Source organism: Pelobates fuscus, chromosome 7 (genome assembly GCF_036172605.1).
Source record: "Pelobates fuscus isolate aPelFus1 chromosome 7, aPelFus1.pri, whole genome shotgun sequence".
Taxonomy (NCBI): Eukaryota; Metazoa; Chordata; class Amphibia; order Anura; family Pelobatidae; genus Pelobates; species Pelobates fuscus.
This window is the reverse complement of record NC_086323.1, coordinates 95,022,376-95,035,758: the sequence shown is the minus strand read 5'-3', so window position 1 is coordinate 95,035,758 and position 13,383 is coordinate 95,022,376. Positions and strand designations below refer to the sequence as shown.

The 13,383-nt window shown below is 40.4% G+C and overlaps 1 protein-coding gene across 1 annotated transcript in view; it reads left to right on the top strand.

Moving 5' to 3' along the window:
* The window catches only part of LOC134568009 (solute carrier family 26 member 6-like), a 72,070-nt gene that overhangs the window by 24,400 nt on the left and 34,287 nt on the right, over positions 1-13,383 (top strand). The window contains exons 13-15 of the mRNA XM_063426226.1: positions 2,611-2,680; positions 6,322-6,414; positions 7,203-7,340. Coding sequence (XP_063282296.1) covers positions 2,611-2,680; positions 6,322-6,414; positions 7,203-7,340 — 301 coding nt within the window. The remainder of the gene's footprint in view (positions 1-2,610; positions 2,681-6,321; positions 6,415-7,202; positions 7,341-13,383) is intronic.

Sequence of the window (13,383 nt, the reverse complement as noted above, 5' to 3'; positions counted from 1 at the left end):
AATACGTTGGCAAAACCATACGCCCATTCAAGAAAAGAATAATGGAACACGTGCACTCAGTGACATCAAGTAGAGACACCCCAGTAGCCAGACACGTTAGATCTCAACACATGGATACACCCCGCTGCATCAAATTTGCGGGCATAGAAAAGATCCATATGGGTAGGAAAGGGGGTGATCTGGACCAGGCACTCAAAAGAAGGGAATGCTACTGGATCCACAAACTGGACACCCTGTCACCCAAAGGACTCAACGAGGGATTTACATTCACACCCTTCATTAGTTGAGTGACTTTAGGAAATCCATTATTGTAAATATGTATATATGTATATAAGAGTTTGTTTACTCGTGACCAAGTTTTTTATTTAACACCTAAGATACAATAGGGTTACAATACTTAACATAAGCCAACTCATATTGTGACACTAGTCTAGCACATTAATTACACTCCCTATCATTTAGCAGGGAAACATATGAGCCCAATGGGGATTCATATTGAGCGTACAGTGTCACCTGGGATATCATATACAGACCATATAAGATAGAGATGTGTTTTTATAACAAAGCAAGGAGAGATAGATATGAGGGCAACAGAATTATTTAAAGTATATATGCTGGTATCTTCTGTCACCTCTACACACCTCGATCTTCCTTTTTAAAAAAATAAAATATAATCTCTCTCTATGGCAATAACTAGCCTTCATACCTGGATATATACATTACACTATATCTCTGAAATAGTATTCTTTATGATTCCTGTAATTGACTGTACCTTTAATAGCTTAATTGCCCCCTGGTCATATTGCATCCTACAAATAATACATACCCTCGGGGACAACAAGTATGTGACTGTCCCTCTTGTTTGCTCCCTGCAATATACGGCGCCTTTAAGACATTAATGAATTGCGCTATAGAAAGGTATGTGATAGGAATATATGTATATTGCCCTCTATAATTTTAGGGAACTAAACTGTGTCCTGAATCGATCTTCAGGATCGGTATATAATGTGCAACAAAGAAATCTCGTAACCTCATACCTTTTATGGTCATGATAACATCAGGATCACATGGGCGGCAGTATCAACACATGCCCCCAATGACGAGGATGGGCGGAGCTATGACACATAGACCGCCCATCATAATTCTGGCGCGAGAGAATCCAAATAGGTGCGCCCTGTGATTGGTTATCGGACAAAAGTAAAGAGTTATAAAAACGAGCAGTGTCACTTTTACCTTGGAGAAAGGCGCTTGCATAGCGCCGAAACGTGCGTTAGGTTATGCTTTAACTATCACCAGCACTTTGTGTGTGTTCACTAGGTGGGGGGAGGTAGATGAGAATATAGGAGACTGATGTATATATCAGATTAGAGCAATTTGGTGCTTCTTAAAGCCTGTGGCCGTGATGTCTCAGTTTAGTAACTCTACAACAGGAGTACTAGCGTGAATATCCGTGTCTTTATGTTATGCAGAAATTTCTTGGAGAGACTATAAATACTTTATGTCTGCATAAGCCTTCCAGTGGTTGTAAAGCATTATACTGAGCAACTTGGGGCATCTAACCCCGTATGTAGACAATTTATCGCAGACATTCTGGTGAAGGTTTAGCAACTTTCCAACAGGAGCAACAGCGTGAATATCTGTTGCTTATGCTATACTACAGAATCTCCTGTAGAGATTATAACCACTGCAGAAGCTTTCCATTTTTGTGCTAAGCAACATACTAAGCATTTGGGGCATTTAACCCCTTATATGGACAGCGTATCTTAGGCATTCAGGTGAAGGTTTAACAACTTTCCAATAGGAGCAACAGCGTGGATACCTGTTACTTAGGCTAGGCTACAGAATCTCCTGTAGAGATTATAACCACTGCAGAAGTTTTCCATCCTTGTGCTAAGTAATATACTAAGCATTTGGGGCATCTTAACCCCTTATATGGACAGCTCATCTCAGGCCCTTTGGTGAAGCCCAGTAATTAAAAGCATTAGCAATATACTACATTAGACTTGCTAGTCCTGGATACAATTGATACTATGTTTAAGGCTTTAATGTCTAACTGTATCAATCCTACTATTGACTAAGTTAATAGCTCTACCTATAAAAGATACTATCTTATTTCTTTCAAGGGTTTTTTAGTCCTCAACAAGTATTGTCTATTTTATACACAGACTACATAGATACCTAAAGAAACCCCTGTTTAGAGGGTCTTAAGTACTATACTGTGTAAGATTTAATTGCTCACTCCTTTCTCAGCTGTATATATCACTACCTCCCTCAATACGATTTATTAGATGTATTAGCATTATTTATAAGTTTCCTTTACTTTTTTGGGGAATTTATACCCTACAATAAAGGTGTTTTTATTTTTCGTCCATACAAGAGAAAACTCATAGAATCTTTCTTGCTGCCCCTGAGCTCTTTTTGGGCTTGGGTCCACCTGCAGTTCCTACATTCATTTCGTAATTAAGGGTTATCCCCTATCTAAGATTCTGTGGACACACTATAAGATCCTGTTTTACCAGGCGTCTCATTACTTTATAATTATAATTATAACTTGTGAATAACCTGATTCTTATGATAATCATTATTTGAGCACTGTCTTCTTTCCAACAGACCTCATTACTCTGTTTTGGGTCAGGTTTCCAATACCGATATCTACAGGGATGTAGCCAGATATGCACAGGTAATATCACTTTAGATTCTTAGCAGGTTAATTTCTATCTGGTGTCAATTTTCAAAGTTGGCTTGGTTAATTAAATATCCCATGAGTGCAGGGAAATCTATACATGGAATGGCCTAACTGTTGGACTCCACCTTGAAGTCTACCTTATGACCTCGTCAATCTAGATTGACCCTTATCTGCTCACAACTGTAAAACATAGATCAAATCTGAATTTTAAAGATAAGCTATTTTGTTTCATCATGTAAAAAAAAAACTGGGCAAGTTGCTTATTTTGACATCACTTGATGAAGATTGCAAACCTCCATTAATGCTACCAAAATATTTGCTCTTAACTTGGTTGCCAACAATTTCCCTGCTTTATTGCCTTAGAAATAATAGCGTTGTTTTGTTTTCCACATCAGTCGTTCTGTGACCAACAACTGGACCTACTCGCCTCTAACAGTAAGTATTTGTTTGTGCAATTGGTAAAAGGGATTTTTTTTTTTTTTTTGTCCTCTTCAAGATCAAACCGTTTCCAATGAAGCCACAGCTGAGACATATCCCACAGTTTCTTTTTATGCACACCTGCATTTGAGAGCTCCTCTATTGATCGCTTTTTTATGATCTGTGCACACCATGTCCACCAGATGTGAGGAAGGCTGAACTTGATGGACTCAAGTCTCTTTTCAGCTATGTAACTATGTAACTATATGTCGGGCGTTGAGGAGTCATAGCTGTTATTCAGGGAAAAATCCATTATTATGTGCTACATCTCAAAGTTCAATTTTCTATTCTTTAGCAACAACTCGTTGAGTCACCAACAGTCTCTACTCTTGTAGGGTGAATTATATTAAAAATAAAAAGTGATCACTGGAGTGTGTTTGGTCCATTTAATTTGACATATGTTGACATCCTGGATACTGTAGCACCATCCACCATACACATGTCAATCCTAGTATAGGTAATATGTAATCTCGGGTTTCTGAGAATGTGGCCCTCCCGGTGTCATGTAAGTCTAGGGATTCAAGGAGAGAAGACAACTTGGCACCTAGGGAACTAGTGTGAAGGTGGGGGAACTCTGGGTGTCTAATAATGGATCTAGAAAACAGCTAAAGTCGCCGCATAGAATTAAGTGACCAGTTTTGAGTTTCAATATTTTTCTGGAGGCCGTGATGAGAAAATCTAGCTGTCCCTTATAGGATGCATATACGTTCGCCATGGTAACAGGTAAAGTGTTAGGAAATCCTGAGATAAGAAGTCTAAATCCTATGCTTTAATACTGCTTCTCAAGGTGTAAAGTCAAGTCTTAGTGTATTAGCATGGAAACCTCTTTCGACTTTCTTGCGGAGAATACATGGAAAACCATTGGGTATTTTTGGGGACTTAAGAAGAGGTGGACTGCATTACAGGAACCAATAAAAAAAAGTTGCTTTTGAGACTGTATAGTAGCCCAGGAATGAAATTTACACCCATAATGGCATACCATTTGCAATAGTAGACTACCCAAGGTATTGCAAATGGGGTATATCCAGTCTTTTGTAGTAGCCATTTGGTCACAAACACTGGCCAAAGTTAGCGTTAGCGTTAGTATTTGTTTGTGTGTGAAAAATGCAAAAAACGCCAATTTTGGCCAGTGTTTGTGACTAAGTGGCTACTAAAAAAGACTGGACATACCCCGTTTGCAATACCTTGGGTTGTCTACTATTGCAAATGGTATGCCATCATAGGGGTAATTTTCATTCTTGGGCTACCATAGGGTCTCAAAGGCAACGTAACCAATCTGGCGAATTTTAATGTGAAAAAAATGAAACACAAGCCTTGTATTTGACGCTGTAACTTTTGAAAACACCATAAAACCTGTACATGAGAGGTACTGTGATACTGTGATACTTTTACAGAGGTACTGTAAAAGTATCACAGCAATAATATTGTCCGTGTAAGTGCTGTTTGTGCGTGAAAAATAAACTTCACTTTTACTGGCGTAATACATTTTACTGTTTTGAAACACTAATATTTGTGTTCAGCGAAGTCTCCCAAGTAAAACAGTTACCCCCATGTACAGGTTTTATGGTGTCTTGGAAAGTTATAGGGTTAAATATAGTGTTAGCAAATTAAATTCCTTATACTTTTGTCATGGGTTGTCAGGCAGGTCCTGCTAATTGTAATTAAGATACCTAATTATGTAAAAATATTACATAAATATATATGTAGAATTAATATGTGTGTGTGTGTGTGTGTATATATATATATATATATATATATATATATATATATATATATATATATATATATATATATATATATATATATATATATATAAAATACAAAATTGCTTGCACTCCTGGAACAGGTAAATAATGTCCCCGGTGCTGTTCAGGCAAATAGCATAGAAAAACAGAGAATGACCGCACTCAGGGACTTGTAAATATGTTCAAAATAAATCAAATCAACGTTTCAGCCCCATATTTGGGCTTTCATCAGGATGATAAATGTGTGTATGTATGTATGTATGTATGTGTATATAAATATATATATGTGTCTCAAGTCTATATATAATTTTTAAAATGTGTATTTATTTATATATAGGTGTGTGTGTGTGTGTGTGTGTGTGTGTATATATATATATATAGTGATATATTTCGTTCTACGTGTATTTTGATATAAATATATATATATTAATATCACAATACAGTTAGAACGAAATAACACACATCTATTTATTTTTTAACTTATTTACATATATATATATATATATATATATATATATATAAACAATAATTCTATATATATTTAATCAGTATCAGTGTGTATATATATATATATATATATATATATATATATATATATATATATATATATATAAAGTAGATAGCACTCCACGGTCTTTTTCATCAATAAAAAATAATAATAATAATATAATAAAAAATAACTTTTATTGCTCCAAGTTAAAAATCAACGTTTCAGTCTGTCCTGATGCAGGATAGGACCTGCCGAATATGGGGTACTTTGACGTAGTTGGCAGGCTTATGCAATGTATGGTCATATAATGTAGCGAAACCCCCATCATTTTTGGTGTTTTTAAATAAAACTATTACAATCTCCAAAGATTTGAAATAACTGTTTAGTTAATAAGCGAGTGCGCTGGATTCTGTATTTTGTATATTTTGGCCCCAGCAGCACCCTATAATGTATGCATGTTCAGGTGAGTGCAGCCCTCTTGGTTTTTTATATATAATTTTTTTTTTTTTTACACATCAACTTTATTTTATTTCCAGCCAGCAGGGGGACTAACTGTCATTACAGGCAGTCCCCCTGCTGGCAATGCAGCAGCCAGCTAACTCGGCCATGTGATTGTGAGGTCCTCGCAAGGACCTCACTCTCACATGGCCGGGGGGGGGGGGCGGAGAAGGCAGGGTCCGCCGCGGGGGACTCCCTGGGATCCCAGGTGAGTCCCCCGACCGCGATCGCTGGTGTGGGATCGCCGGCGACCGGGTAAGTGAAAAAACAAAAAAACGGATGGCGTACTATTACGCCCTGCGGCATTTAGAGGCACATTGTTTGCTTACTATTCTATTTGAAAACCATTAAAAACCGAGACAAAATACAAAAAAGTAGCAAAATATTTCCTCTTTATACAATTTTTTTTCTCTTTTCTTCTAAAGGCTAAAGAAATCCCAGGAATAAAAATATTCCAGTCATCCTGTACGTTATACTTTGCAAATGCTGATTTATATGCTAATGCTGTTAAAAGTATGGTAAGCATTTTAATTTTTATGATATCTAAATCTATAACCCCCTGCAAAACTACAGACCAAGTTTTCCAACACCAATTTTTTAAAATGAAAGTCCAAATGACAAAACTGAGGTTAAAATAGCCAAGCTCTGACCTATAGCTGAGCCAGAGATTTATTTAGTAATTTATATTAATATTTTTCTTCCCTCTTAGTCAGCAGTTTTGGTCATTCAGATTTAATGGACGTTCGGACAACAGATCAATATTTTTGCACAGAACAGACATTTGGCAACCAAGAACAGTTTTGTCTCAAAAGGGGGGAAGAGTGCTGGGGAACAAATGTTTGCTGCACACCTCTTTATTAGTTGGGTAGCATGGCAGTCACATTGAATACCTAGCTGTGCAGCATGAGCTTGTTTCTGCTAGAATATCCTAAAAGCAGCACACTGCCCATGGGTATAGAAGAAGGGAGATGTACTGGCAAAGCTTACCTCTCTATTAGTCAAACATTATTAAGATTGCATTTGGCAGAAGTCCCAAAGGTTTCTGTAAGTGTAACTTAACACTCCCTGCTGCATTGTTTCTTTAGTACACGTGCAAGGTAGACCTTCTCCACATAAAAGCACTTTTACTCAAGAGTAAAAGCACTTTTACTCTTACAATAAAATGTTAAGGAATTTGGTAAAACTACGCAGCTAAATTACCACCATAATATCTGTGAGATGCATTTTTATTTTTTTCCTGAGAAGTGAAGAGTTATGAAAACTAGTCTAATATCTGCATACTGCTTGTTTTGCTCCTGAATTTCAGAGTGGTCTAGAAGTGGACAAACTAATTGCCATGAAGAAGAAAGCCATGAAAAAGCAGAAACAAATGGAGGAAAAAAATGAAAAACTGAAGAAGAAAGAAAATGGTTTGAAACATCGAGCAACAGACCAGTCAGAAAAGGTGAGTGGTGTCAACTTGAAATAGTTCATATTTGTCATCAAATTATTTTTGCATTGGGATGGATAGGCGCACTTTACAGTTGTCCAAATGCCAAAGTGAGAATGAATGACGCTCTGATGGCCACCTTTTAAATACATAATGGCACCAGACAGGGGTGCCAGCTGTTCCCAATGTTGTAATCTTGCGGAGTAATGCTGATATTGTTGGATTCTTCTGGAATAATACAATCCACAAGGTCACTGCTTATAGGGGCGACCTTTGTTTTTTGGGGGGGGGGGGTTTTGTCCAGCATCCCAGGACAACTTCACCACATTTAGTGGCGATGTTTGAATCCTATGGAGCCATCTCAGGCTTTAAACTCCATTTGTCAAAATGTCAAGTACTTAATGTTTCATGACTACTGCAGAGAATGAACCTCTTTGGCACCAATTTCCATTTAGTTGGTGCACCTCATATATGAAATATCTGGGGATCTTGATCACGATGATTGACATATACCAAATTAATATTGTACTCTTGCTCGATTGCATACAGCAAAATCTGGAAGCTACCCTCATATTAGACATGTGCAATTTGTTTTGTTCCGAATGTACATTCGGATGAATTTCGAGAAATTTGGATGCTTACGAATTGCAGAAGTTCCGAATTGACTCGGATTTCTTAAAAGTGGCAACACAAGTGGTTAGGGTTAGGGTCCGCAGTGCCGAACTGAACCGAATGCCATTGGTCTGTATTGCCAAAGGAGTTTTTTTTTTTTTTACTTACCCGAATTTCCGAAAATAACCAATTTTTTTTTTTTTTGGCCTATGCACATCTCTACCTCATATCGCTTAGCTTGCAAGAATAACAGTAATAAAGATGAACATTCTCTCTAGACTTTTATACCTATACCAGACACAGTGGCAGATCCAGAGCCAGATCTCGGGAGGGGCACTTGTAGATTATTTAGAGAAATAATCTATGCACAATAACCACTACAGCTCTGTGTAGTGGTTATTGTGTCAGGCGTGCCGGGACCCCCTCCCAGAGTAAGTAGTTTAAACCATTTAAGAACAGTTTGACAACTTACCTGGGGTCTGCTGGGATATGTGGCTGTAGTAGGGCATAGTAGCAGTGATGTGTGTGCGTGTTGCAATGTGTGAGTGATGCAGTGTGTGTGTGAAAGGTTTAGTGTGTGTGTGTGTGAGGAGGGGCAGTGTGTGTATGTGTGTGTGTGTGTGTGTGTGTGTGGATGTGTATGGGGGGACTGTGTGTGTATATGTGTAGGGGCAGTGTGTGGGAGAATTGTGTGTGTATAGGGGGGCAGTGTGTGTACGGGGGCAATGTGTGTAGGGGGGCAGTGTGTGAATGTGTGGTGAGGAGGGAAGGGGGGCTTTTTTTTTTTTTATAAAAAATGTTTTAATAAAAATAAATACATGTATGTCCCCCCTCCCTTCTTACCTTTACTGAATTACTGAGGGAGGAGGCGGGACATTTCTTGATCCTTGGGGGTCTGGTGGGGAATCCCTGGTGGTCCTAGTGGTAAGAGTGAACTCTAGCCCGTGGCTCAAGCTCTAGAGCTAACTCTCATGAGATCCGGAGCATTGCCATAGTAACCGCAGCAACGCTCCGTGCTAGCGAGCGTAGGACCCAGAGGAGCTGCTGGCTGAGCAGGGTCCTTTCTCCCTCCCTCCCTCTCCTGCCAGCACAGTGCCTGCGGACCGGGTAGGGAGATCACTGATCTACCCTCTGGTCCATGGCGCTTGGACAGTTCCAGCCCTGCATTAGCCGACAAGGGACAGCCTCGGGGCGGGGGGTGGGGGAGAGGTGCAATTGCCCTGTTGCCCCCCCCCCCCCCCCCGGATCCACCAGTGACCAGACGTTCCCCATAGCTCTTCCAATAGCTCACTTTGCACCCCTACGATTGTGCATACTACAAAACATGTGAAGGCAGGAGAATTCAAGACTTAAACATGAGCTACTCTGTCTGGGGATTTGGCACTGCCCACCTTTCATAAGCACCATCATTGCAAAGCAGCCTTGTGTCCATGTAGAACTCGAAGGGGTTGGCATTGGACAGACAAGGCTCGACATTGATGGTATCGCACATAATCAGAGATTGCAGAGGGGGTCCACATGTATCTCCTAAATAGAGTCCAATAATATCTATCACAAATAATGCTCAGATAGGAGGTGGCTTACTGCTGAGGGTCTGCTATTTCTTGGGAGCTGAGGAGTGTATTTCGGTTAAAGGGTATTGCCATGTCATCTAGACTACAAACCTTTCGATAAATGCGATTGCAAAATTTCCATCAAACCATTCATAATAAAACTGTGGTACAGAGTGATTTTACGTAGTTTGAAGAATTATGTAATTGCGAAACCAATCGGAGCAGGACAGCATTAACACTGCATCAACACCTCCTGGTGGGACATCTAAAGGCAAACGCACATAGTGGGAGACTATGACTAAAAGGACATTTACAGATGCTCAGCAGGAGAAGATTATCATAATGAATCCAGCTCCAAATATCAGGAGTTCAATTATAAACTACTGTCTCTGTGGAACAGGACATAATCAGTGTGTTTCCAGCAGTACATTAACTTTGTTGGAGTTGTGGAAGAACAGTAAAGCACATCTGGTGGGAATGTCCTTGTAGAGTGCTGTACTGGTCAGCTGAAATTTTAGGTGAAGCACCACTCTTCAATTTAGAGAATGTACTGTTACACTCCATGACAGCTCCTATAGCAGCTTAGAAGAAGTTGATTCTATCTCCTTGACACTGCCAAGTCCTTGGTGCCTGCCCTCTGGAAAGAGGATTGTGCCCCTATGATTGAACAATGGATGGAAATGGTGGAGGACATTCGGTGGAAATACAGAAAAACATGTTGAGCAATGGCAGTCACGGATGGCGTTTGTGGCCCTGAGGAATGCTGGATTGAGTGAATCTATGGGGGGAGCAAGTGCTTTTCAAATGGGAGTTTCTCCATTCTACTCATTACTTACTTTCTCCTGTACCTTTATCGTTGCTTTTCTTTTGGCTTCTACTACTGTATCTTGTGATAACTACTGTTCTAAAAGAGGAAGAATGCTGGAGAGTAGCAAGCACATTGTGAGCCAAGACAATGGATACGCTTTCTCTATGACATTGCTTTTGATCACGCTTGGGGTACACTATCTAGATTTTTGGAGATCCTACAACGGGGAGATGCAAGGAAATAGGATGTAGTACAAACATGCAATGTATTAAGTGCCTCAGAATTTCACTGTAGTAAAGCCTGACTTGTGTAATATTCTGAGATCCTATTCAATGGAAAGAATTGTAACTACCTTTTACATGTGTTCAGTTTAGAGTTGAGCGAACCCGAACTGAAAAGTTCGGGTTCGTACCGAACATTAGGTTTTTTGGACCCCGGACCTGAACATGGACATATCACTGTATGTTCAGGTTGGAGTTCGGTGTTCGGCGATTTAATGGTGCATTTTCAAAGGATGCAGGGCAGCAAATCAACAAGCGTTTGACTCGTGTGCCTTTAGAAGCCATCACAGCCATGCCTACTAATGGCATGGCTGTGATTGGCTAGTGCAGCATGTGACCCGGCTGCTATATATAAGCTGGAGTCGCGTAGCGCTGCACGCACATGCGCTCTTATTAGTGTAGGGAGAGGATGCTGCCGCTGATAGGGACCGCTTAGGAAAGAATTCTGCAAACTAGTACATTAGTGGGGTGGGGTGCACTTCATATCTGAGAGTCAAATAGAAGCTTCAAATACCGCAGTTACATCAGAGTTTTAAAAAGTAATTCTCTTTTTTTTTGTGCTAAATAGTACATTAGTGGGGGGTAGTACATTAGTGGGGTGCACTTCATATCTGAGAGTCAAATAGAAGCGTCTAACAGTGTGCTTACAGCGCAGTGGTAAACATTCTTATTTTCTGGTTGCTAATCTGCTAAATAGTACATTTTGGGGCGTGTTCTTCAAATCTGAGAGTCAAATCGAAGCGTCTAATAGTGTGCTTTCTGCGCAGTTGTAAGCATTCTAATTGTTTTGCTGCTAAACTGCTAAATAGTACATTTTGGGGCCTGCTCTTCATATCTGAGAGTCAATAGAAGTGTCTAATACTGCGGTTACAGTGCAATTGTAAACATTCTAATTGTTTTGCTGCTAATCTGCTAAATAGTAAATTTTGGGGCCTGCACTTCATATCTACAAGTGCTACAATAAAATTAAACAAGTTTTAAAATATGTATGGGCCAATAAGTGGCTGTAAACAACAACGTTTTACTGGCTACATTAATGACTACACACTCTCTAGTGAACAGGACCTTTGTGTAGTGTGTTTTTTTTATTTTTTAAATCATACAGCATCCTTTCATGTGCTTTTCAGGTGTCATATTGTAAATTACCAATTTTTGTGTAGCTTTTTTTTTTAAGTGAAAAATAAGTGTTATTGAGATCGCTTCATATGCAGAAGCATTAATATACATTTCTATATTGTGTAAAGACACAACTACAAAGTTAAAAACGAAACACTAGAGATGTCCCAAACAGTTCGCTGGGAATTGTTTGCCGGCGAACATAGCTTGTTCGCGGTCGCTGCGGCGGGCGAACATATGCGATGTTCGGTCCGCCCCCTATTCGTCATTGAGGTGGAATGGTCTGGGAGGGAGGGTCTGCTGCTGATTGGCTGGAATGTGTCTGCTGACTGTGAGGTACAGGGTCAAAGTTTACTCAATGATGACGAATAGGGGGCGGACCCAACATCGCATATATTCGCCCGCCGCAGCGACCGCGAACAAGCTATGTTCACTGGCGAACAGTTCCCGGCAAACTGTTCGGGACATCTCTACCAAACACCAAAACAACGTGCCAGACAATATCCCTGTGCATGGCTAGTATGATACAATAAGTCTACATCTTAAAAATGCAATAACCCACAGAAGATGGGCGAGAATTATTTTTGCAAATGGAACTTTGATTCGAATTTACTACATCGGTCACTTGTAATATTGTTTCACACCTACAACACTTGTTACACAGATCTTAGTGATAGAAAACAGATTGGTATTTTCTACACTAGAAACTACCAGATAACAAGCTGCTATATTTAAACCAGTGATTAAGAGGTACTTCAACAATATTGTAATTCTGGGGCAATACCCTCACAAGTCAAACTGAGAGGTCATTTTATAGGGAAAACTGTTGTCTGGAGGAAATTCTAAAACAATTTCCATATGTCCTTTGCAGACTTTACATGCTGGAAAAACACAGGTGCCAACTGCTGTGGCTTTCTGCAGTGTGCATACCGGCAAGGAGGGCAGGGTTGAGGAGTGGGTGGAAGATGATGTGGAGGATGATGAGGTCCTAGACCCCACATGGAATCAAGGTCATGCGAGTTTGGAGGAAGAGGCGCTGTGGCACAGAGGCACCAGCACAGCTTTAGAGGGAGCAGGGTGCAAAAGCAGAGCGGCCGTCCCCTAGTGCTCGTCGGCATGTATTAGCTTGAGAATTACCAGTTATCCAAGTAATACATGTAGTGATCAAAGAATCCATAATAGACTTGAGCGAACCCGAACTGCAAAGTTTGGGTTCGTACCAGATTTAATGATCCATTTGTAGTTTCACAGTGAGGTGGGCAGTCCGGTGACCAGGACCCAGACACTGTCAGGAGCTGACATTCACTGTAGCGGCTGTGCGCGCTTTTGGCGTTGTCACCCTGCTGCTGCTCGCTTGTCTGCGCTGCAGCATAACTTCGGCCTTCCCGCTCACAGCCTCATGAGACTTTGCAAGCAGCAGCAGGCGATAGTGGAGTTTCAGCTGCAGCACGCACTGGTTAGTGGCTCTGCACCAGACTTCCCTCCAATTGATCAGAGTTAAAGGATTACAAGTGGACTCATTACAATTACAGGGCCTCTAAAGAGTTATTTGTCGTCACTACCTTCCCGCGTGGGGAGTGGGTCATATGCGCGCAAGCTGCCTTCCTTGCATGTGGTAGCCATTTCTCAGGGTCCCTGTACGGAATGGAACCCTGATTCCCCATTACCCATGGTCACCATGGTAGGCG